The sequence below is a fragment of the Ahaetulla prasina genome, chromosome 1 (assembly GCF_028640845.1).
Source record: "Ahaetulla prasina isolate Xishuangbanna chromosome 1, ASM2864084v1, whole genome shotgun sequence".
Lineage (NCBI taxonomy): Eukaryota > Metazoa > Chordata > Lepidosauria > Squamata > Colubridae > Ahaetulla > Ahaetulla prasina.
The window spans coordinates 4,401,449-4,425,856 of NC_080539.1; the positions used below are offsets into that span (position 1 = coordinate 4,401,449).

Here is a 24,408-nt window from a genome sequence, read left to right on the forward strand (position 1 = left end):
GGTCTCAGTCCGCCATATTGGATGTGTCGAAGCCATTTATACGGCACAAATACGACGGGGACCTTTTCAAGATGGCCGCCGCGTCACGATGGCCGCCATATTGAGCGTGGCGGACTTCCACTTTGCTCCAAAGTTCATTTTAAAGCTGATTTTTCTGCCGTTCGCAGCTGCTTTTCCAGCCTGGAGCGCGATCCACCCAACTTTACCTTCTTTGAAGGGGAAAGCTATGCTTGGAAAATGAGGCCTGAAAGCTATTCTGCATTGCTCCAGCTTCCTGCTCCGTTTTAATTGCATTGCTGGTCATTATGAATTTATTGTTTTATTGCATGTATCTCTGCAAGCTGGACTGGGGGTGGGAGGGTTTAAAGGCTGTGGGATCTCCTTTTTTTTTCTTTGGCTTATCTTTGAGGTTGCATTTCTCTTCCCTAGCCTCTTTGGGCCCTTTCTTGTCCAGATGTGTGGGACTCCAATACCCATCGTGCAGCATGGCCTGGGATAATGGAAACCTGGGACATCTGAATAAATTAGCAAGGCTTGCCAGCCTGCTTGCAGGTAGGCCTCGATTTACGACCACAATTGGGACAGGAACTATCCATCCCTAAGTGAGGCAGCTGCAAAGTGAGTTATACCCAATTTTGTGACTGCGGTCATTAAATGAATCACTCTGGTTGGTAAGTGAATTCAGCTTTCCTCCCTCACTTTGCTTGTTGCAAGGTTGTTTATAAGCCCCCTAGGGTGGGCTGAGATTAATAATAATAATAATAATAATAATAATATTTTAATTTGTATACCGCCCTTCTCCCGAAGGACTCAGGGCGGTGAACAGATTAGGGGGAGGGGGCAGCCAAATAAATTACAATTATGCCCAGGATTTCTATTGCAAAGTGAGTTTTGCCCCATTTTACGACTTTTCCTGCCACAGTTGTTAAGTGAATCACTGCAGTTGGTAAGTTAGGAACCTGGTTGTTAAGTGAATCTGGCTTCCCCCTTTGACTTTGCTGTGCTGGGAAGGTCACAGAAGCGGATCACGTGACCTTGGGACATAAATATGAACCTGTTGCCAAACGTGTGAATTTTTGATCCCATGCCCACAGGAATGAGGCCACCAATGGTCATAAGGGTGAAAAATGGTCACAAGTCACATTTTTCAGCGTCGTAACTTTGAACGGTCACTAAACAAACCGTTGTAAGTCGAGAACTACCTGTGCAAGGTTTGCCTTTGGGGGCAGCTGGCCAGATTTTTATAGGATTTTTAAGCCTTTGGTGAAAGAATAGAAATAGGAATAGGAATGGTACAGAATAGAATTCTCTATTGGCTGATTTTGATTGGACGCATGAAGAATTTGTCGCCGGTGCGTAAGCTCTCGCACATACTATAAAAGTGACAGGTCAGTGATGGATAACCTTTTGGCCGTTGCGTGCCAAAATCAAGGGGAGCACGAGAGGGTCACACGCATGCGTGCCCACACCCATAATTCTATGCGCCTTGTCTCCCCGCGCATGTACACGCAACCCGCCCTGCGCTCCCCCTGCTTTTGGCACGTGATGGCACAATGGGCCCAGTTGGCCCATTTTTCGCTCTCCCCAGGCTCCAGAGCCTTTCTAGGAGTCTGGGGAGGGTGAAAATGGCCTTCCCCACCCCCGCCCAGAGGCCCTCCGAAGGCCAGAAATGGCCTGTTTCCCGACCTCTGAAACAGGCCGTTTCCGGCCTCCGGAGGGCCTCCAAGGGGGTGGGAGAAGGCCATTTCCGCCCTCCCCAGACTCCTAGAAAGGCTCTGGAGCCTGAGGAGAGCGAAAAATGGGCCTTACCCCCCACCCTCCTGGAGGCCCTCCGGAGGCCAGAAACAGCCTGCTTCCCGACTTCCGGTGGGCCCAGAAGGCCCGAAACTCAGGTGGCCGGCACACAAATGCGTGCCGCAGCTGAGCTCATGTGCCCACGAATATGGCTATGTGTGCCACAGGTTCGCCATCATGGTGATAGGTCATAGATCATAAATCACAATTTACATGTAATGTATGATTTTATTTATTTGTTTTGTCTTTTAATGAATCCATAATCCCTTGCATCGGGGTGGAATCAGGGCAGCCGAATGGAGCCGAGTGTTTACTGGCCGGATGCCCTTCCTGTCGCCAATGCGGAGTTCGCAGCAGATATATTCTGATTGTGCCCAGAGAGAGAAATATCTGCCTCCATCTACCTAGGATTGAGCTCACAGCCTGCGGTAGAAAGGGGAAAAAAAGGAAACACATGGCTTTTTATGACTAGAGGAAATATTCTTCTAATTATCGCCTTTCTCAGAAAAATATCTCTCTAATCAGACATATGACTTTTCTTAGGAAAATTTTCAGAAAAACAGACCTAGGTGCAAAGGGTCCTTGAGTGGCTTAGACTGCTAAGACAGTCTGTTATTAACAGCAGCTGCTTGCAATTACTGCAGGTTCAAGCCCCACCAGGCCCAAGGTTGACTCAGCCTTCCATCCTTTATAAGGTAGGTAAAATGTGGACCCAGATTTTGGGGGCAATAAGTTGACTTTGTATATAATATACAAATGGATGAAGATTATTGCTTGACACAGTGTAAGTCGCCCTGAGTCTTCGGAGAAGGGTGGGATATAAATGCAAAAAAAAAAAAAAAATTCCCACCTCTTTTAAACATTGATTGATTCCAGCATGTTATCTTTAAGGAAGCATCGTATTTTATGAAAAGTAGTGGCGGGGGAGGCAGATCAGAGGCTTTTTAGAATAGAATAGAATAGAATAGAATAGAATAGAATTTTATTGGCCAAGTGTGATTGGACACACAAGGAATTTGTCTTGGTGCATATGCTCTCAGTGTACATAAAAGAAAAGATACGTTCATCAAGGTACAACATTTACAACACAATTGATGATCAATATATCAATATAAATCATAAGGATTGCCAGCAACAAGTTATAGTCATACAGTCATAAGTGGAAAGAGATTGGTGATGGGAACTATGAAACGATTAATAGTAGTGCAGATTCAGTAAATAGTCTGACAGTGTTGAGGGAATTATTTGTTTAGCAGAGTGATGGCCTTCGGGAAAAAACTGTTCTTGTGTCTAGTTGTTCTGGTGTGCAGTGCTCTATAGCGTCGTTTTGAGGGTAGGAGTTGAAACAGTTTATGTCCAGGATGCGAGGGATCTGCAAATATTTTCACGGCCCTCTTCTTGATTCGTGCAGTATACAGGTCCTCAATGGAAGGCAAGTTGGTAGCAAATATTTTTTCTGCAGTTCTAATTATCCTCTGAAGTCTGTGTTTTTCTTGTTGGGTTGCAGAACCGAACCAGACAGTTATAGAGGTGCAAATGACAGACTCAATAATTCCTCTGTAGAATTGGATCAGCAGCTCCTTGGGCAGTTTGAGCTTACTGAGTTGGCGAGAAAGAACATTCTTTGTTGTCCTTTTTAATGATGTTTTGATGTTAGCTGTCCATTTGAGATCTTGCGATATGATAGAACCCAGAAATTTGAAGGTTTCTACTGTTGATACTGTGTTGTCAAGTATTGTGAGAGGTGGAAGTATGGGAGGGTTTTTCCTAAAGTCTACCACCATTTCTACGCTTTTGAGTGTGTTCAGTTCCAGATTGTTTTGGTTCCACCACAAGGCTAGTCGTTCGACCTCTCGTCTATATGCGGATTCGTCATTGCCTCGAATGAGACCAATCACTGTTGTGTCATCTGCGAACTTCAGTAGCTTAACAGATGGATCATTGGAGATGCAGTCATTGGTATACAGAGAGAAGAGAAGTGGGAGAGCACACAGCCTTGGGGGCCCCTGTGCTAATTGTACAGGTATTTGATGTGATCTTGCTTAGCTTCACCTGCTGCTTCCTGTTTGTTAGGAAGCTTGTGATCCACTTACAAGTCTGTACAGTACCTGTAGCTGGTTTAGCTTAGTTAGAAGAATGTCTGGAATGATGGTATTGAATGCTGAACTAAAGTCTACAAAGAGGACCCTTGCATAGGTCTTTGGAGACTCAAGATGTTGTAGGATGTAGTGCAGAGCCATATTAACAGCATCATCTGTTGGTCTATTTGCTCGGTATGCAAATTGCAAGGGGTCTAAAAGCGGATTCGTGATGGTTTTCAGGTAGGAAAGCACTAGCCTTTCAAAGGTTTTCATGACTACAGATGTTAGAGCAACTGGTCTGTAGTCATTCAGTTCCTTGATGGTGGGCTTCTTCGGCACTGGGATGATGGTAGAGCGTTTGAAGCAAGAAGGAACATAGCACATCTCTAGTGATTTATTGAAAATATGGGTGAAGATGGGGGCCAATTGGTCAGCACAGACTTTTAAGCAAGAAGGAGTTATCTTGTCTGGGCCTGGAGCTTTTCCTGGCTTTTGTCTGTGAAATAGGTCCTGCACTTCCTTTTCTGTGATCACTAGGGGTTGTGAACCCAATGAAATGGGGTCAGTTGTAGGAGGCTTGGCTGTTGTTGCTGTGTCTGAGATGGGGGTTGTGGAGATAGGTGGCTGTAGTTTCCTTTCAAACCTGCAGTAAAACTCATTCAGGTCATCTGCCAGTTGTTGATTACCTTCAGCCTGGGAAGGAGGTTTGCCATAGCCGGTGATATTTTTAAGAGTTTTCCACATGTTTGCTGGTTCATTTGCTGAAAATTGATTCTTTAGCTTTTCAGAGTAGCTTCTTTTTGCTGCTCTTATCTCCCTTGTTAGTGCATTTCTGGCCTGATTGTACAGCATTTTATCACCTTTTCTGTAGGCTTCCTCTTTGGAATGTCGTAGCTGCTTAAGTTTAGGTGTAAACCAAGGTTTGTTATTACTGTGTATTCGCAAGTTCCTTGTAGGTACACATAGGTCTTCACATCTGTTAACTTCTAACAGATCAATACAGGTAGACCTCGACTTACAACAATTCGTTTAGTGACCGAAGTTACAACAGCGCTGGACAAAAATACGTATATCGTATGTACATTGAGAGCTTACACACACCGGAAACAAATTCCTTGTGCGTCTAATCACACTTGGCCCATAAAGAATTGTGAGTTATGACAATATTTCACATTTGTGACCGTTGTATCCTCAATGGTCACGTGATTTACATTCAGATGCTTAACAACCGACTCGTATTTATGACGGTTTGCAGTATCCGGGAGTCATTCGATCCCCTTTTGCGACCTTCTGACGGGCAAAGTCAAGAGGGAAGACATATTCACTTAACAGCCAAGTTATTAATTTCACAACAGCAGCGATTCACCTAACAAATGTGGCAAGAAATGTCGTAAAAATGGGGGCAAAGCTCACTTAACAAACATCTCACTTGACAACAGAAAGTTTGGTTGTGGTCGTAAGTTGAGGACTACCTGTATTGCAAATGGCGGTCACATGACCACTGCCCAAATTCTGCTCGTGTGACAGCGGGAATTGTTGTGTCTTGCCCGCCCTCAGAGCAGCCGGGGCCTTCTTATCTGCTCCCGAACACGGAGGAATGTATGCCTCCCGGCCCCAGTCCTGGCTCCATGCCCAGACAAACTGCAGAAGAAGGAGCACCTCCCGGCCCCAGCCCTGACTCCATGCCCAGGCAAACGGAGCAGCTAGACCCCTCCCCCTCCTCCACAGCATGTGAGCCTGAGGAGGGTTTATTCCCAACAGCTGCTGATTGGAGTGACCCTCGCATCAGAAGATTGGATAGGCGGAGGCAACAGAAGGAAGGGAGGGGCAGGCCTTAATGAGTGCTGAGTCATGGAGCCACACCCCATGGCCTATATAAAGGATCTGCTTTCTGGCAGTCTCTGAGTCAGGCAAAGTCGAACTTATCTTGCTGAAGTCACTTACTGGTCTCCTGCCTGCTCTGAGGACTTTGCTAGGACTTTGGGCAGAGCTGCAGAGGCAAGCCTGATTCGGATTTCCCTGACCCGGCCGTCAGCGGAGGAGTGGGACACGACAGGAATACTGCGATGGACATAAGTGCGAGGGCCGATTGTACGTCCCTTTTTTCAGGGTCATCATAACTTTGAACGGTCATTAAACAAATGGTCGTATGTCGAGGTCCATCCTTGCTTACCCAAAAGTAAGGAAGGCCCACTGTCATGTCCCACTCCTCCGCTGACGGCCGGGTCAGGGAAATCCGAATCAGGCTTGCCTCTGCAGCTCTGCCCAAAGTCCTAGCAAAGTCCTCAGAGCAGGCAGGAGACCAGAAAGTGACTTCAGCAAGATAAGGTAGACTTTGCCTGACTCAGAGACTGCCAGAAAGCAGATCCTTTATATAGGCCATGGGGTGTGGCTCCATGACTCAGCACTTATCCCGGCCTGCCCCTCCCTTCCTTCTGTTGCCTCCGCCTATCCAGTCTTCTGATGCGAGGGTCACTCCAATCAGCAGCTGTTGGAAATAAACTTTCCTCAGGCTCACATGCTGTGGAGGAGGGGGAGGGGTCTAGCTGTCTGCTTGCCTGGGCATGGAGCCAGGGCTGGGACCGAGGTGCCCACTCCTCTTCAGCTTGTCTGGGCATGGAGCCAGGGCTGGGACCGGGAGGTGCCCACTCCTCTTCAGCTTGTCTGGGCATGGAGCCAGGACTGGGGCCGGGAGGCATACATTCCTCCGTGTTCGGAAGCAGATAAGTAGACCCCGGCTGCGGTGAGAGCGGGCAAGACACAACACCCACTGAACATCTCTTCAAAAGCAGGTTTCACTGGATCAAAAAATAAATAAAATAAAATATCATAAAAGAGCAGCATTCCCCTTGGTCGCGTGATTTACCTTCAGATGTGACCATCGTTTGCGACCGTCTGACGAGCAAAATCCACGGGGAAGCAATATTCCGTTAACAACCATGTTACCAACTTAACAACTGTGGCAAGACAAAAGTCGAACAAAATGAGACAAACTTCACTTAGCAACTTTCTCACTCGCCAATTCTGGGGCTCAGTTGTGGTCTTTTAAGTCGAGGATTGCCTGTATAACGACTCGATTGCTGTATTTGTTTGGTTCATTCAAAGTCAGCCGTTTTTTACATTTATTCGATGGCTGGATTTGTTCCATTTCTTATATTCGAATTTATTTATTCGATTTCTAGAGCCGCCATTTCAATCCATGGCTCTGGGCAGCTTCCAGTTCAAAACCTACGTGGCAAACTGAAAACAATGTTGTTGTTGTTGTTGTTAGTTGTGAAGTCGTGTCCGACCCATCGCGACCCCATGGACAACGTTCCTCCAAGCCTTCCTGTCCTCGACCATCCTCTGGAGTCCATCTAAGATCACAACGACTGCTTCAGTGACTCCATCCAGCCACCTCGTTCTCTGCCGTCCCCTTCTTCTTTTGCCCTCAGTCTTTCCCAGCATTCGGCTCTTCTTCAGTGAGTCCTTCCTTCTCTTTAGGTGGCCAAAGGATTTCAGTTTCCTCTTCAGGATCTGGCCTTCTAAAGAGCAGTCAGGGTTGATCTCCTCCTCAACTGACCGGTTGGATCGCCTTGCAGTCCAAGGGACTCGCAGGAGTCTTCTCCAGCACCAGAGTTCAAAGGCCTCCATTCTTTGGCGCTCAGCCTTCCTTATGGTCCAATTTTCACAGCCATTCATTGCAAGTGGGAAAACTATGGCCTTGACTATGCACCTAAAAATAAAATGTTTTAACTAAATTTTAAGGGTTTTTTAATGGCTTTTTACCGTTTTTAGTGATTTGGCTATGATAATATTTAGTTTTAATTGGGTTTTTAATGCTTATTTATTATATTGTTTTTAATATGCCTGTGAACCGCCCTGAGTCCTACGGGAGATGGTGCGGTATAAAAGTATGATTAATAAATAAATAAATAAATAAATAAACTTTTGTTGGCAGGGTGATGTCTCTGCTTTTTAGGATGCTGTCTAGATTGAAAACAATAAGGACATCTTAAAAACAGTGATTTAAAAAGCATCCAGAATTTGTTCCGCTCCAGTCTCTCCAGTTGAGCAGGTGTAGGTTTTAACCTGGTTTCGTTTTTCCGGCAGCGGTCCAGATTCCAGGCCTGAAGGATGGCGCAGGAGAGACGGAGCGCCGACGGGCTGCCCGCCCCGTGCATCCTTGGCATCGATCTGGGTACCACGTCCGTCAAAGTGGCCCTGCTGGAGAAAACGAACAAGGGCCCATCCCTGGTCGCCAGCTGCACCAAGCCGGTGCAGGCCGATGTGCCCATCAAAGATGCTCAGTTGCGGGTAAGGTGAATAGAGAATAGAGTTGGAAGGGACCTCGGAGGTCTTCTAGTCCAACCCCTTGCTCAAGCAGGAGACTCTGTGGCATTTCAGACAAGTGGCTGCCCAGTCTCTTCTTAAAAACCTCCAGTGATTGGGCAGCCACAACTTCTGGAGGCATTAATCGTTTCACTGATTAATTCTTCTGGGACCTACATTCCATCCCTGATCAGCTTTTGATTTCTGATTCATAGTCTGGAGAATCCGATTTTCAGTTTGACGCAGAGAATCCTGTAATGGCTAATTGAGAATTAGTTTCATAAAGCCTTCCTTCCTTCCTTCCTTCCTTCCTTCCTTCCTTCCTTCCTTCCTTCCTTCCTTCCTTCCTTCCTTCCTTCCTTCCCTCCCTCCCTCCCTCCCTCTCACCTTCCTTCCTTCCATCTTTCTTTTTTCTTTCTTTCTTTCTCTTTCTTTCTTTCCTTCCTTCCTCCCTCTCCTTCCTCCTTCTCTTCCTTCCTCCTCCCTTCTCTTCCTTCCTTCCATCCTTCCTCCCTCCCTCCCTTCCTTCTTTCTTCCTCTCTCCTTCCATCCTCCCTCCTCCCTCCCACCTTCCTTCTTTCCTTCCTTCCTTCCTTCTTTCTTTTTCTTTCTTTCCTCCCTCCCTCCCTCCCTTTCCCTTCCATCCTCTCTCCCTTCCTCCCTTCTCTTCCTTTTTTCCTCCCTCCTTTCCTCCCTTCCCCTTCCATCCTTCCCTCCCTCCCTTACTTCTCTTTCTTTTTTCCTCCCTCCTTTCCTCCCTCTCCTTTCCATCCTTCCTCCCTTCCTCCCTCCTTCTCATCTTCCTTCCTTCCTTTCCTCCCTCCCTCCCTCCCTTCTTTCTTTCTTTCTTTCTTTCTTTCTTTCTTTCTTTCTTTCTTTCTTTCTTTCCTTCCTTCTCAGGAGAATGAACAGGATGTCCACGGAATCATCGAAGCCTTAAACAGTTGTCTGCTGACTCTTCCTCCGGCTTTTACGCAAAGAGTTTGCTGCATTGGCGTTTCTGGACAAATGCACGGGGTGATGTTTTGGGAAGCTGGAAAAGGTGAGATTTAGAACGTAGAAGAACGCAGTTAGGAGGCACCTCAGAGGTCTTCTAGTCCAACCCCACTCAGGCAGGAAACCCTATATCATTTCAGACAAATGGCTGTCCAGTCTCCTTTTGAAAGCCTCCGGCATCCATGTCTGGTGGCAAGCTGTTCCACTGGTTAATTTTCTGCACTATTAGGAAGTTTCTCCTCAATTCCAGGTTGCTTCTCTCCTTGATTAGTTTCCATTCATTGCTTCTTGTTCTACCCTCAGGTGCTTTGGAAAATAAGTTGACCCCCCTCTCTTCTTTGGGGCAGCCCCTCAAATACTCTTAAGACTGCTATAATGTGCCCCTCCCCCCTCCTCCTTTTCTCTAGACTGGCCAAACCCAAATCCTGCAACTGTTTTTCATATGTTTTAGGCCTTTAATCAGGGGTGAAATGCTACTGGTTCCACCGGTTTGGGTGAACTGGCGGCGGCGGCAGATAATTCGGCAAACCGGTAACGGCGGCAGCGCAAGGCTCCACCCACCCGCCCAGACATCGTTACTTCCTGAATTGTCTTCACTGTCAGGAAATTCCTCCTTAGTTCTGAGGGGTTGGATCTCTCCTTAGAATGGAATAACAGAGTTGGAAGGGACCTTGGAGGTCTTCTAGTCGAACCCCCCTGCTCAAGCCGGAGAACCTGTGCCATTTTAGACAAATGGTTGTCCAATCTCTTCTTGAAAACCTCCAGTGATGAGGAAAAAAAGGAAGGAAGGAAGGAAGGAAGGAAGGAAGAAAGGAAGGAAGATAGCAGAACGACAGAGTTGGAAGGGACCTCGGAGGTCTTCTAGTCCAACCCCCTACTTAGGCAGCAAACCTTACATCCCTTCAGACAAGTCAGGAGTGAAATGCTCCTGATTCGGACCAGATCGGGCCTGGGGAAGTTAGAATGGGATGGAGCCAGGGGTGGGCTTCAAAATTTTTAGCAAGGGGTTCTCTGCCCGGTTGCTGGATGGGCGTGGCCATGGTGGGAGTGGCCTAGTCAGCCTCCTGCACAGCATTTTTGCCCTTCCCGGACTCCAGAGGCTTTTCTTGAGCCTTTGGGAGGATGAAAACAGCCTCCCCAGGCTCCGGAGGCCAGAAATGGGCCTGTTTCCAGCCTTCACAAGCTTCCGGTAGCCCCATTTTTCACCCTCCCTGAGCCTCCATGCGCCCCCTGCTCTTACCTGCATCCAAAATGGGCCGCGTGGAGAGTCCTGGGAGGGGTGGGGCAGGGTGGGCGGGGCCAGCCAGGAGTAGGATTTGGGGGTGCCCAGAATCTTAGCTAGAGGTTCTCCTGAACCCCCAGCAGCCCAACCCTGGATGGAGCCCATTAAATGGCTCGTGCAAGGTGCTGTCGCCACGGTGGTGGGTAGTGGGGGGGTTATTTTATTTTATTATCTACGATCCTCTCTTTTAATGGTTTTATTGTTTTTATATTCTTGTAAACTGCCTTGAGTTGCCATGTGAATTCTCATGCGGCAATATAAATCTCATGAATGAATGAATGAATGAATGAATGAATGAATGAATGAATGAATGAATGAATGAATGAATGTGTTGTGTCTTGCCCGCTCTCACCGCAGCCGGGGTCTGCTTATCTGCTTCCGAACGCTGAAGAATGTCCTCCCGGCCCCAGCCCTGGCTCCATGCCCAGACAGGCTGAGGAGGGGGCATCTCCCGGCCCCAGCCCTGGCTCCATGCCCAGACAGGCTGAGGAGGGGGCATCTCCCGGCCCCAGCCCTGGCTCCATGTCCAAGCAGGCTGCAGAGGAGGGAGTACCCCCCGGCCCCAGCCCTGGCTCCATGCCCAGGCAAATGGAGCAGCTAGACCCCTCCTCCTCCTCCACAGCATGTGAGCCTGAGGAAAGTTTATTTCCAACAGCTGCTGATTGGAGTGACCCTCGCATCAGAAGACTGGATAGGCGGAGGCAACAGAAGGAAGGGAGGGGCAGGCCTTAATGAGTGCTGAGTCATGGAGCCACACCCCATGGCCTATATAAAGGATCTGCTTTCTGGCAGTCTCTGAGTCAGGCAAAAGTCTACCTTATCTTGCTGAAGTCGCTTTCTGGTCTCCTGCCTGCTCTGAGGACTTTGCTAGGACTTTGGGCAGAGCTGCAGAGGCAAGCCTGATTCGGATTCTCCTGACCCGGCCGTCAGCGGAGGAGTGGGACACGACAGAATGAATGAATGAATGTAAGTCGACGACTACCCTGTTTCCTGAAAATAAGACACCCCCGGATAATAAGCCCAATTAGGCATTTGAGCACATATGCTAAAATAAGCCCTCCCTGAAAATACTTAACTGCATGCACAGCCAGTTCCCACCAGTTCCTCTGGTTAGGGTTAGAGAGACAGAGCTGGAAATCAGGTAAGATTTAAAGACCTCCGGACCTTTAGACGCGAGCTGAAGACATTCTTGTTCCGTCGCGCAGGGCTGGCCTAATATTTTAAACGGGGTTTTTAATTGGAGTTTAACTTAAGTTTTTAGTTTTTACTTAATTTTATCTGTTAGCCAAATCGAATAAACTTTTTAATAATGTTCTTAATTTTTATATTCTTGTTTTATCTGGCTGTAAACCGCCCTGAGTCCTTCGGGAGAAGGGCGGTATACAAATTAAAACAATAAATAAATAAATAAATAAAAGATGCCAAGTGGAGCCCCTGTTGTGATCCAGGCCCAAGTAGGCAGTATTAGATGCGAACAGTTCGAAAACAAACAAACTTTATTAGAACAGCTGAGAATTAACTCATTCTCAGGTCGTCCAAACTAAATCTTCAAGGTGCGCTTCAAGGTTTTGGTGACCATCTTCAAAGCGCTCCATGGCATAGGGCCGGGTTACTTATGGGACCGCCTGCTGCCACCGACTACCTCCCACCGACCCGTACGCTCTCACAGGGAGGGACTCCTCAGGGTGCCGTCCGCCAGGCAATGCCGACTGGCGACACCCAGGGGAAGGGCCTTCTCTGTGGGAGCTCCCACCCTTTGGAACGAGCTCCCCCCAGGATTACGTCAACTTCCCGACCTCCGAACCTTCCGCCGCGAGCTTAAGACACATCTATTTATCCGTGCAGGGCTGGCCTAGGGTTTGATTTTTATAAATTTAATTTTAATGGGGTTTTGTATTTTAACTATAGTTTTAAATTTGGCCTAATGGAATAAGTTTTTAAATGTGGTTTTAACATGTATTTATATTATATTTATGTTTTATAAAGCTGTAAACTGCCCTGAGTCCTTCGGGAGATAGGGCGGTATAAAAGTTTGAATAAATAAATAAATAAAATAAATCGAAACAAATTCTTCAAAACACAATTTTTCAGTCTTATCACCAACCTTGGTCTAATTTAGGCAAACTGCCAAAGGCTTTTCTTGGCAAAAGTTCAAAAGCAGAAGACACCAACAAGAAATAAATGCAGGAAGACAAGGAGAAATCCTATCAAAGTTGTTTTCTAGCAAAGAGCCCAAACGCCGTTGCTGGTCTTTTAAGCCTTATGGGAGGGGCCAGTCATCTCTTGGCCTTACTCCTGAGTCGTCCTCTTTGCTTGAGCTGCTCTTGCCTTCTGGCAGCTCTTCTCAAGCGTGCATTAGGAACAGGCTCCTCCTATTCCTCTGCCTCACTACTATCAGTCTCTGGAGGCTCCGGAGTCCGCATTTCACTCCCTGATGGCCCTGGCCTCTTCTCTGCCTCCGACGCAGAGCTCTCATCCGGGCCTTCCCTAGCCTCCAGGACTGGCCCATGTTCTTCCTCAGCCTCATCGCTGTCCAACTCCGTTGCCAGCTCCGCAGGCTGCTGGCGGACCACAACAGCCCCGAAATAATAAGACCTCCCTGAAAATAAGGCCGAGCACTTATTTGGGGGTTCAAAAAAATATAAGACAGGGTCTTATTTTCAGAGAAACACGGTACCTGTTTAAATAATGTGCAACACAGTGGGCTTTGTGTGTCAAGGACGGCCGACACACACACAACGGAAAAGCAGGGCTGTGATTAGCCTGGTCCTTGGCGCTCCTCCACCTGAACCCTCACCTGCCTCTTCCAGGTAGCAAATGGACCGAAAGTGGAGGCCGGTGGAGTTTTGAGCCGGACAAAGTCAGTCACCTCATCACCTGGCAAGATGGCCGCTGCAGCCCCAAATTCCTCTCTTCCCTCCCTGCGCTGCGTTCGCATCTCAGCGTGTCTTCCGGCTACGGCTGCGCCACTATCTTCTGGCTCTTGAAGAACAGGTACGATAGCCCTTCGGACGTTGGGCGGGGCTTCCTCCAAGGGTCATGGTTTTTAACCAGGGGTCTCCAATCTTGGCAACTTCAAGGTATGTGGACTTCAACTCCCAGAATTCCTCAGCCAGCAACTTTAAGACTTGTGGACTTCAACTCCCAGAATTCCTCAGCCTGCTTTGCCCACTTTGCTGGCTGAGGGATTCTGGGAGTTGAAGTCCACAAGTCTTAAAGTTGCTGGCTGAGGAATTCTGGGAGTTGAAGTCCACAAGTCTTAAAGTTGCTGGCTGAGGAATTCTGGGAGTTGTCCACATATCTTAAAGTTCCCAAGATTGGAGACCCCTGTTTTTAACGGAGAATATCTGTGGCTTGGGGTCGAAATGAGGGGTCCTTGGCACTCTGTGCAGTTGGTGGCTTTCTTGCACATGTTTCACGACCCAAACTAGGGAACATCATCTGTGCTAGAAGAGAGGGGCGTTTGCAAAAAGGAGGAGGAGGAGGGAGAGGAGGAAGAGGAGGAAGAAGAAGAGGGGGAGGAGGAAGAGGAAGAAAAGGAAGAGAATGAGGAGGAAGGGAAGAAGAGGTAGGGGAAGAAGAGGAAAGAGGAGGAAGAAGAGGAGGAAGAGGAGGAAGAGGAAGAGAAGGAAGAAGGAGAGGAGGAAGGGGAGAAGGAGGAAGAGGAGGGGAAAGAATAGGAGAAGGGGAAGGAAGAGGAGGAGGAAGAAGAGGAGGGGAAGAAAAGGAGGAGAGGAGGAAGGAGGGAAAATAGGAGGAGGAGAGGAAGAGGAAGAAAAGGAGAGGAGGAGGAGGAGGAAGGGGAGGAAGAAGAAAAGGAAGAGGAAAAGGAGGAAGAAGAGAAAGGAGGAGGGGAAGAAAAGGAGAGAGAGGAGGAAGGAGGGAAAATAGGAGGAGGAGAGGAAGAGGAAGAAAAGGAGGGAAGAGGAGGAAAAGGAGGAGGAGGAGGAGGAAGGAGGAAGAAAGGAAGAGGAGGAAGAAGAGAGGAAGAGAAAGAAGAGGAGGAGGAACAAGAGGGAGAGGAGGGAGGGGAGAAGGAGGGTGGGAAGAAGAGGAGGAGGAGGAGGAAGAGAGAACTGTGAGGTCCTTGGTGCTCTCTGATCTTGGGGGTTTCCTTGCAGACGTTTCATGACCCAACTAGATAACATCATCCATTACGGCCACAACGGAGCCCCAATATTTCTCTTTTTAAGGGTGGACAATGGTTCACTGAGCTTTGCCCCATTCTACGACCTTTCTTGCCACTGTTGTTAAGTGAATCCCTGCAGTTGATAAGTTAGTAATCCGGTTGTTAAGTGAATCGGGGGGCTTCCCCACGGACTTTGCTTGTCAGAAGGTCTCAAAAAGGGAATCGCGTGACACACACCCCTCCACGGGACACTGCAACCGTCATAAATACGAGTCAGTTGCCGAGCATCTGAATTTCGATCGCGTGATCACGAAGATGCTGGAAAGGTTGTAACTCTGAAAAACAGTCATAAGTTTTTCAGTGCTGCTGTAACTTTGAACGGTCACTAAATGAATTGTTGAAAGTTGAGTGTGTGTGTGTGTGTATACCGGTATGTATATATATATATATATATATATATATATATATATATATATATATATATATATATATATATATATATATATATATATATATATATATATATATATATATATATAATTTTTTATGCCACTCAGTTTTTCCAATAGATGTACCTTCCATCCTTCCTTCCCTCCCTCCCTTCCATCCTTCCATCTTTCTTTCCTTCTGTTGTGTCTGCGCCCCCCGAGCCGGGCCCCCTGCCAGAAAGTGACTTGGAAAGTGAGGGGGAAGGGCCATCAGGACTTACCTCGGGAGCACCGGCTTCCCTGGCTCAGCTCCTGGAGCCAGAGGCAGGCCAGGTGGAGGAGATAACGAGGCCTCCATCCCCTGACTCTTTCCCCCCCCCAGGCCACGCCTGCAGACCCAGCTGATGGCAATCAGGCCTGGCTGGACCCTAGGTTTCGTAGGCAGGAGAGGCGGGAACAATAGAAGCAGGGGTGGGGCAGGCCTAGGAAGGGCTGAGTCATGGAGCCACACCCCACAGGATATAAAGGCAGCCAGAGCTGCTGTGCCGCTTCGTAGCAGGCAAATTAACTGCTAACTGAGAGCTGAAGCCACCAGAAGGGGCCTCTGGTGGCTCAACAGACTAAGCAGTCTGTTATTAACACAGCTGCTTGCAATTACTGCAAGTTCAAGTCCCACCAGGCCCAAGGTTGACTCAGCCTTCCATCCTTTATCAGGTAGGTAAAATGGGGACCCAGATTGTTGGGGGCAATAAAAGTCGACTTTGTATATAAATATACAAATAGGATGAAGACTATTGCTTAACACAATGTAAGCCGCCCTGAGTCTTCGGAGAAGGGCGGCATATAAATTCAATTTTTTTTTAAAAAAGTACTGTTTGTTCCTGGGTGATTCATCGGCGTCGAGGGAGATAACAGAGACATTTGGCAGACGCTTGCTATTTTGCTGCCAGAGCTGATAGTGCCGGCTAATTAAACCATCGCTTGGACGGAGGCAAAGGGGGACAGAACACCTTCTTTCCTTCCCTCACTCCTTCCTTCCTCCCTCCCTCCCTCCCTTCATTCTGTTTGTTTGTCTATCTGTCTGAACTATCTTGTCTTTCCTTACTGCCTAGGCCAGATTCCCTGACGCCCTTCACTGCTGCTGGAACCATCCAGGACTACGTCGTAGCCATGCTTTGCGGCCGAGAGAAGCCCCAGATGTCCGTGCAAAATGCTGCTGCCTGGGGATACTTCAGTAGCCTAGAAAAATCCTGGAACACTAAACTGTAAGCTTGAGCATGGCCTCAAAGGGAGCCCGGCCACCCCATACACAGTTCACGCTACACTCTGCGCGCTGATGCGTCTCAAACCTGGCAACTTGAATATGGGTGGAATTCCAGAATTCCCCAGCCAGCATGCTTTAAGAGGGGAGGACTTCCACTCCCAGAATCCCCCAGCCAGCATGCTTTAAGAGGGGAGGACTTCCACTCCCAGAATCCCCCAGCCAGCCTGCTTTAAGAGGGGTGGACTTCAACTCCCAGAATTCCCCAGCCAGCCTGCTTTAAGAGGGGAGGACTTCCACTCCCAGAATTCCCCAGCCAGCCTGCTTTAAGAGGGGTGGACTTCCACTCCCAGAATTCCCCAGCCAGCCTGCTTTAAGAGGGGTGGACTTCCACTCCCAGAATTCCCCAGCCAGCCTGCTTTAAGAGGGGAGGACTTCCACTCCCAGAATCCCCCAGCCAGCCTGCTTTAAGAGGGGTGGACTTCCACTCCCAGAATCCCCCAGTCAGCAATGCTTTAAGAGGGGTGGGCTTCCACTTCCAGAATCCCCCAGCCAGCCTGCTTTAAGAGGGGTGGACTTCCACTCCCAGAATTCCCCAGCCAGCATGCTTTAAGAGGGGTGGACTTCCACTCCCAGAATCCCCCAGCCAGCCTGCTTTAAGAGGGGTGGACTTCCACTCCCAGAATTCCCCAGCCAGCCTGCTTTAAGAGGGGTGGACTTCCACTCCCAGAATTCCCCAGCCAGCCTGCTTTAAGAGGGGAGGACTTCCACTCCCAGAATCCCCCAGCCAGCCTGCTTTAAGAGGGGTGGACTTCCACTCCCAGAATCCCCCAGTCAGCAATGCTTTAAGAGGGGTGGGCTTCCACTCCCAGAATCCCCCAGCCAGCCTGCTTTAAGAGGGGTGGACTTCCACTCCCAGAATTCCCCAGCCAGCATGCTTTAAGAGGGGTGGACTTCCACTCCCAGAATTCCCCAGCCAGCATGCTTTAAGAGGGGTGGACTTCCACTCCCAGAATCCCCCAGTCAGCAATGCTTTAAGAGGGGTGGGCTTCCACTCCCAGAATCCCCCAGCCAGCCTGCTTTAAGAGGAGAGGATTTCCACTCCCAGAATCCCCCAGCCTGCATGCTTTAAGATGGGTGGGCTTCCACTCCCAGAATTCCCCAGCCAGCATGACTGCCCGGGGAATTCTGGGAGCTGAAGTCCACCCATCTTAAAGCACATTGTTTAATGTTTAAGTTAAGTTTTGAAAATGTTCTTATTATTTTAAATGCATTGATTGTGGTGGATGGTCTTAAAAATAGAATAAATATAGAAATGAAACTAAGGCAGCAATCAAAGCAATTTAGAAATGGCATAAAGAACCATAAAAACGGAACACAGGCAGTTCTCGACTTACAACCATTCATTTAGTGACCCTGACTTACAAAGCCACTGAAAACAATGACTTATGACCGTTTTTCACATTTATGACCGTTGCAGCATCCCCATGGATCCCTGACGCTTGGCCACTGGCATGTACTTACGACGGTTGCAGTGTCCCGGGGTCACATGACACCCTTTTGCGACCTTCTGACCAGCAAAGTCCATGGGGAAAGCCGGATTCACTTAACGACCATGTGGCTAGCTTCACAACGGCAGCGATTCACTTAACAACTGTGGCCATAAAAGTCGTTAAATGGGGCAAAACGTACTTAACAACTGTCTCGCTCAGCGGCGGAAAATACGGGCTCAGTTTTGGTTGTAAGTCGAGGACTTACCCGTGTTATTCTTCCGCCTCGATAAACCCCTTGTTTGTTCCCACTTCTTTTTTTTAGTTTGAAAAGCTCCGGCTTTCCTATCCGCTTGCTTCCTGAAGTGGTCGATTCCGGAGATCTTGCTGGGGAAACCTGCCAGGCGTGGCACCGGATCCCAGCCGGGACCAAGGTTGGGGTAGCCCTGGGCGATTTCCAGTGCTCGGTTTACTCTTGCATGTCGGAAAACAGCGATGCAGGTGAGGTGGCCGCTGAGACTTCCAAGGATGGAAGTGTTGACTTTGAGCGTGGGAAGTTTATTCCGCTTTGCAGGTAAAAGGTAACTTTAGGCTTGTAGAGAAATTTGGTTCTGTGCGGGGTCCTCAATAGTCTCTGAGCTGGGTGGCTTCCTTGCAGACGCTTCATCACCCAATTAGGTTAACATCATCAGTGTTGTTGTTTTTTATTATTTGCATTTATATCCCGCCCTTCTCCGAAGACTCAGGGCGGCTTACACTGTGTTAAGCAATAGTTATTCATCTATTTGTATGTTATATACAAAGTCAACTTAATTGCCCCCAACAATCTGGGTCCTCATTTTACCTCCCTTATAAAGGATGGAAGGGCTGAGTCAACCTTGGGCCTGGTGGGGCTTGAACCTGCAGTAATTGCAAGCAGCTGCTGTTAATAACAGACTGTCTTAGCAGTCTGAACCACCAGAGGCCCTTCCCACAGAGGCTAATGTTAGAAGGGAGAGGGGTTTGTGAGGAGGAGGAAGAGGAGGAGGTAGAGTGGGAGGAGGAGGAGGAGGAAGATGACGATTGTGGGGGTCCTTGGTGCTCCCTGAGCTGGGTGATTTCCTTGCAGACGTTTCATGACCCAACTAGGGAACATTATCAGTGCTAGAAGGAAGGAAGGAAGGAAGGAAGGAAGGAAGGAAGGAAGGAAGGAAGGAAGGAAGGAAGGAAGGAAGGAAGGAAGGAAGGATGGAGAGGAGGAGGAGGAGGACTGTGGGGTCCTTGGTGGTCTCTGAGCTGGGTGGTTTCCTTGCAGACTTTTCATGACCCAACTAGGGAACATTATCAGTGCTAGAAGGAAGGAAGGAAGGAAGGAAGGAAGGAAGGAAAGAAGGAAGGAAGGAAAGAAGGAAGGAAGGAAGAGGAGGAGGAAGAGGAGGAAGAAGAGGAGGACTGTGGGGGTCGTCTGAGCTGGGTGGTTTTCTTGCAGACATTTCATGACCCAACTAGGTAACATCATCATCAATGCTGGAAGGAAGGGGGGGTTGGGGAGAGAAGGAGGAGGAGGAGGAAGAGGAGGAGGAGAAGGAGGGGGTCCTTGGTGCTTTCTGAGCTTTGGTGGTTTTCTTGCAGACATTTCATGACCCAACTACTTGACATCATCAGTGTTAGGAGGGAGAGAGGCGTTTGTGACAGGGAGAAAGAGGAAGTGACAGGAAAATGGGCAGAAGTCACTTAACAACCGTCTCGCTTAGCAGCAGGAACTTTGGCCTCCCTTGTGGTCGTACGTGAAGGATTGTTTGTAAACCTTGATAAGTGAAATACTTTTGCACGTAACTGAGTTGAGCAACGGAGAGGGACGCGGCCTTGTTTCGACTTAATTTTCTCTCTCGCCTGTCCAGTTCTCAACGTCGGGACCTCGGCCCAGCTGGCGGTCTCCATGCCCCCCGGGTTTCAGCCCGTGGAGTCCCCCGATCCGAATTCCCCCGTACAGTATTTCCCGTATTTCGACAACCGCTACCTGGCAGTGGCTGCTTCGCTCAACGGCGGAAACGTGATGGCGACTTTCGTGAAGATGCTAGTTGGATGGATGGCTGAGCTAGGTAGAGCCTTTCGGGAGGGGGTGCTGGGGGGGGGGAGGGGGCTTCGCTTAGCTCTGGGAACACAAGGGGTGGGCTTTGCTGTCCTCAGTCTTGTAAGCCCTTCCTTCCTTCCTTCCTTCCTTCCTTCCTTCCTTCCTTCCTTCCTTCCTTCCTTCCTCCCCCCCCTCCCTCCCTCCCGTCCTTCCTTCCTTTTCTTCCCTCTCTCCTTCCTTCCTCCCTCCCTCCCTTCCTTTCTTCCTTAATCTTCCCTCTCTCCTTCCTTCCTTTCCCATTATTTCCTCCCTCCTCCCTCCCCATTCCATCCTTCCTCCTTCTTTCCCTCCTTCCTTCCTTCCTGCTCCCCCCTCCCTCCCTCCCGTCCTCCTTTCCTTCTTTTCTTTCCTCTCTCCTTCCTTCCTTTCTCCGTCCCTCCCTTCCATCCTCCCTCCCTTTTTTCTTTCCTTCCTTCCTTCCTTTCTTCCATTTTCCTTCCTTCTTTCCTTCCCTCTCTCCTTCCTCCCTCCCTCCCCCTTGCATCCTTCCTTATTCCTCCCCCTCCCCATCCTTCTTTTCTTTCCTCTCTCCTTCCTTCCCTCCCTCCCTCCCTTTCCCTTCCTCCCTCCCTCTCTTCCTTTTTTCTGTCCTTCCTTCCTTCCTTATCTTCCCTCTCTCCCTTCCTTCCTTCCCCATTACATTCATTCTTTCCTTCCTTCCTTTTCACTTTCTCATCTTCCTTTGTTTCTTCCATTTCCTTCCTCCTCCCTTCCTCCCTCCTCTTCCTTTTTCTGTCCTTCCTTCCTTCCTTCCTTATCTTCCTCTCTCCTTCCTTCCTTCCCCATTACATTCATTCTTTCCTTCCTTCCTTTTCACTTTCTCATCTTCCTTAGTTTCTTCCATTTCCTTCCTCCTCCCTTCCTCTTCCTCCTCCCCTTTAACGAATGTCACGCTCAGCAACTGAAATTTTGGCCTCCATTGCGGTCGTAAGTCGAGGGTCTCCCCGCTCACCTCAATTCCTGCTCCACCTTCTCCTCCTTCGTTCGCAGGGATCGAAGCCTCCGAATCGGCTCTCTACCAGCCGATGATCAAAGCCGGGCTGAGCCACGCCGATACCCGTCTTCACATCTGCCCCACCGTCTTCGGAGAACGGCACGCACCCGCCAGTCTGGCTTCGGTGACGGCGATCGCGGCCTCCGATATTTCCCTGGGGCACGTGGTCCGGGCCTTGTGCCGAGGGATAGTCCGAAACTTGCACTCCATGCTGCCCTCCGCGAGCTTGAAGGAGGCCGGGGCGAAACGGATCGTGGCCAGCGGAAGCGGACTCTGCCGAAACGAGGTGATGAAGCAGGAAGTGGAGAAGGCCTTCGCTCTCCCCGTGGTCTACGGCAAAGTCGCCGATGCAGCCGTGGGCGCGGCTTACGTGATGCTGAAGAGGAATTACGGCACAACAGAGCCGGAAGGGACCTTGGAGGTCTTCTAGTCCAACCCCCTGCTCAAGCAGGAGATCCTACGCCATTCCAGACTAATGGCTGTCCTTAAAAACTTCCAGCGATGGAGCACCCACAACTTCTGGTGGCAAGCTGTTCCACTGGTTGATTGTTCCTCACTGTTGGGAAATTCCTCCTTAGTTCTAAGTTGCTTCTCTCTCTTGATGAGTTTCCCCATAAAAGGGATCAACATTAACTATGGGCAGGCGATCGAATTCTGAGGTCAGTCAGGAATCATAGAATCTTAGACTCAAAAGGGCTCGAAAGGACCCTGGAGGTCTTCTAATCCAGCCCTTTGCTCAAGTCAGGAGATAACATAACATAACATAACAACAGAGTTGGAAGGGACCTTGGAGGCCTTCTAGTCCAACCCTCTGCCCAGGCAGGAACCCTACACCATCTCAGTCAGATGGTTATCCAACATTTTCTTAAAAATTTCCAGTGTTGGAGCATTCACAACTTCTGCAGGCAAGTCGTTCCACTGATTAATTGTTCTAACTGTCAGGAAATTTCTCCTTAGTTCTAAGTTGCTTCTCTCCTTTATTAGTTTCCACCCATTGCTTCTTGTTCTACCCTCAGGTGCTCTGGAGAACAGCCCGACTCCCTCTTCTTTGGGGCAGCCCCTGAGATATTGGAACACAGCTATCATGTCTCCCCTAGTCCTTCTTTTTATTAAACTAGACATACCCAGTTCCTGCAACCGTTCTTCATATGTTTTAGCCTCCAGTCCCCTAATCATCTTTGTTGCTCTTCTCTGCACTCTTTCTAGAGTCTCAGCATCTTTTTTACATCGTGGCGACCAAAACTGGATGCAATATTCCAAGTGTGGCCTTACCAAGGCCTCATAAAGTGGTATTAACACTTCACGTGATCTTGATTCTATCCCTCTGTTTATGCAGCCCAGAACTGTGTTGGCTTTTTTAGCAGCTGCTGCACACGGCTGGCTCCTATCTAAATGGTTGTCCACTTGGACTCCAAGATCCCTCTCACAGGTACTACTATTGAGCAAGGTACCACATATACGGTACCAGTGCATTTTATTTTTTTGGCCTAAATGTATGTCATAAATTTGATCTTATGTCATAAATTTGCAGCTGAGATACCTGGTCTCTCTATAACTGAATCAATCGGAATAGAGCTGTAAAGGGACCTTAGAGATCTTCTGATCCAACCCTTTGCTCAAGGCAGGAGATCCTATGCCATTCCAGACAAATCGTTGTCCAATCTCTTCTTAAAAAGTGTTGGAGCACCCGCAACCTCTGGTGGCAAGCCGTTCCACTGGTTAAGGGTTCTCCTTGTCAGGAAATTTCTAGATGGCTTCCCCTCTTGATTACAGGCAGTCCTTGACTTCGTTGTTGTTGTTAGTCGCGAAGTCATGTCTGACCCATCGCGACCCCATGGACAACGTTCCTCCAGGCCTTCCTGTCCTCCACCATCCTCTGGAGTCCATTGAAGCTCACGCCGACTGCTTCAGTGACTCCATCCAGCCACCTCGTTCTCTGTCGTCCCCTTCTTCTTTTGCCCTCCATCGTTCCCAGCATTCGGCTCTTCTTCAGTGAGTCCTTCCTTCTCATTAGGTGGCCAAAGTATTTGAGTTTCATCTTCAGGATCTGGCCTTCTAAAGAGCAGTCAGGGTTGATCTCCTCTAGGACTGACAGGTTGGATCGCCTTGCAGTCCAAGGGACTCGCAGGATTCCCTTGGATCGATTGATCTATATCTATCTGTCTGTCTATCTATCTATCTATCTATCTATCTATCTATCTATCTATCTATCTATCTATCTATCCATCTATCTGTCTATTTATCATAGTTGTTAGTTACGAAGTCGTATCCGACCCATCGCGACCCCATGGACAACATTCCTCCAGGCCTTCCTGTCCTCCACCATCCTCTGGAGTCCATTGAAGCTCACGCCAACTGCTTCAGTGACTCCATCCAGCCACCTCGTTCTCTGACGTCCTGTTCTTCTTTTGCCCTCAATCTTTCCCAGCATTCGGCTCTTCTCCAGTGAGTCCTTCCTTCTCATTAGGTGGCCAAAGGATTTCAGTTTCCTCTTCAGGATCTGGCCTTCTAAAGAGCAGTCAGGGTTGATCTCCTCTAGGACTGACCGGTTGGATCGCCTTGCAGTCCAAGGGACTCGCAGGAGTCTTCTCCAGCACCAGAGTTCAAAGGCCTCCATTCTTTGGCGCTCAGCCTTCCTTATGGTCCAACTTTCACAGCCATCCATTGCAACTGGGAAACCATAGCCTTGACTAGACGCCCTTTTGTTGGCAGGGTGATGTCTCTGCTTTTTAGTACGCTGTCTAGATTGGCCATAGCTTTCCACCGAAGGAGCAAAGTAATGAGTAAGTCCTTGACTTGCAACAGTTTATTTAGTGACCAAAGTTACAACAGAACTAAAAAACAAGTGACTTATGATTGTTTTTCACACTTACAACCAATATCTCCCCGGTTACATGATCAAAATTCAGAATTTAAAATTTTTCGAAAAAAGGAAAAAAGGGACCAAAAGATTATACATTAAACTTGTGAGGAAAAACGATCTCCGACTTTCTTTTGGGACAGAGCTAATAATAACGGAGCCCCTTCCCTCTGAATGCACTGATGATGTTTTATTTATTTTATTTATTTATTTATTTGATTTTTATACCGCCCTTCTCCCGAAGGACTCAGGGCGGTGTACAGGCAGAATAAAACGAACAATACAAAATACAATTAAAACGGAATTTAAAAAACTTATTTAAATTAGCCTGAAAATTTAAAAAATTTACCATACACTAAAAAACCCCATTTAAAATTAATAAAATTTAACATTTAAAATTCAATTTAAGCCAGCCCACTGGATAAAAGATGTGTCTTCAGTTCGCGGAAAGTCCATAGGTCAGGTATTTGGCGAAAGCCTGGGGGAAGCTCGTCCCAGAGTGTGGGAGCCCCCACAGAGAAGGACCTTCCCCGGGGGGCCGCCAGCCGACATTGCTTGGCGGACGGCACCCTGAGAAGTCCCTCTCTGTGAGAGCGTACGGGTCGGTGGGAGGCATGTGGTAACAGCAGGCGGTCCCGTAAGTACCCAGGCCCTAAGCCATGGAGCGCT

At 48.5% G+C, this 24,408-nt stretch overlaps 1 protein-coding gene across 6 annotated transcripts; it reads left to right on the plus strand.

Annotated features, from left to right (window-relative positions):
- The first annotated feature begins 75 nt into the window (after positions 1 to 75).
- SHPK (sedoheptulokinase) lies at positions 76 to 23,892 on the plus strand. 6 transcript variants are annotated; one of them, XM_058164019.1, is made up of 9 exons: positions 429 to 552; positions 7,058 to 7,336; positions 7,968 to 8,171; positions 9,087 to 9,228; positions 13,275 to 13,458; positions 16,134 to 16,286; positions 18,098 to 18,273; positions 19,653 to 19,853; positions 20,876 to 23,886. In XM_058164019.1, exons 3-9 carry the CDS (start codon positions 7,992 to 7,994, stop codon positions 21,307 to 21,309), a joined length of 1,470 nt encoding a protein of 489 aa, XP_058020002.1. In that variant the 5' UTR covers positions 429 to 552; positions 7,058 to 7,336; positions 7,968 to 7,991; the 3' UTR covers positions 21,310 to 23,886. The 6 variants fall into 6 exon arrangements, with proteins under 6 accessions (XP_058020006.1, XP_058020005.1, XP_058020001.1 ...); XM_058164023.1 differs by lacking the exons at positions 7,058 to 7,336; positions 13,275 to 13,458 and adding an exon at positions 76 to 299 and having other exon boundaries at positions 430 to 552; positions 9,099 to 9,228; positions 20,876 to 23,892; XM_058164022.1 differs by lacking the exons at positions 429 to 552; positions 7,058 to 7,336 and adding an exon at positions 92 to 299 and having other exon boundaries at positions 9,099 to 9,228; positions 20,876 to 23,887.
- Positions 23,893 to 24,408: the final 516 nt, after the last annotated feature.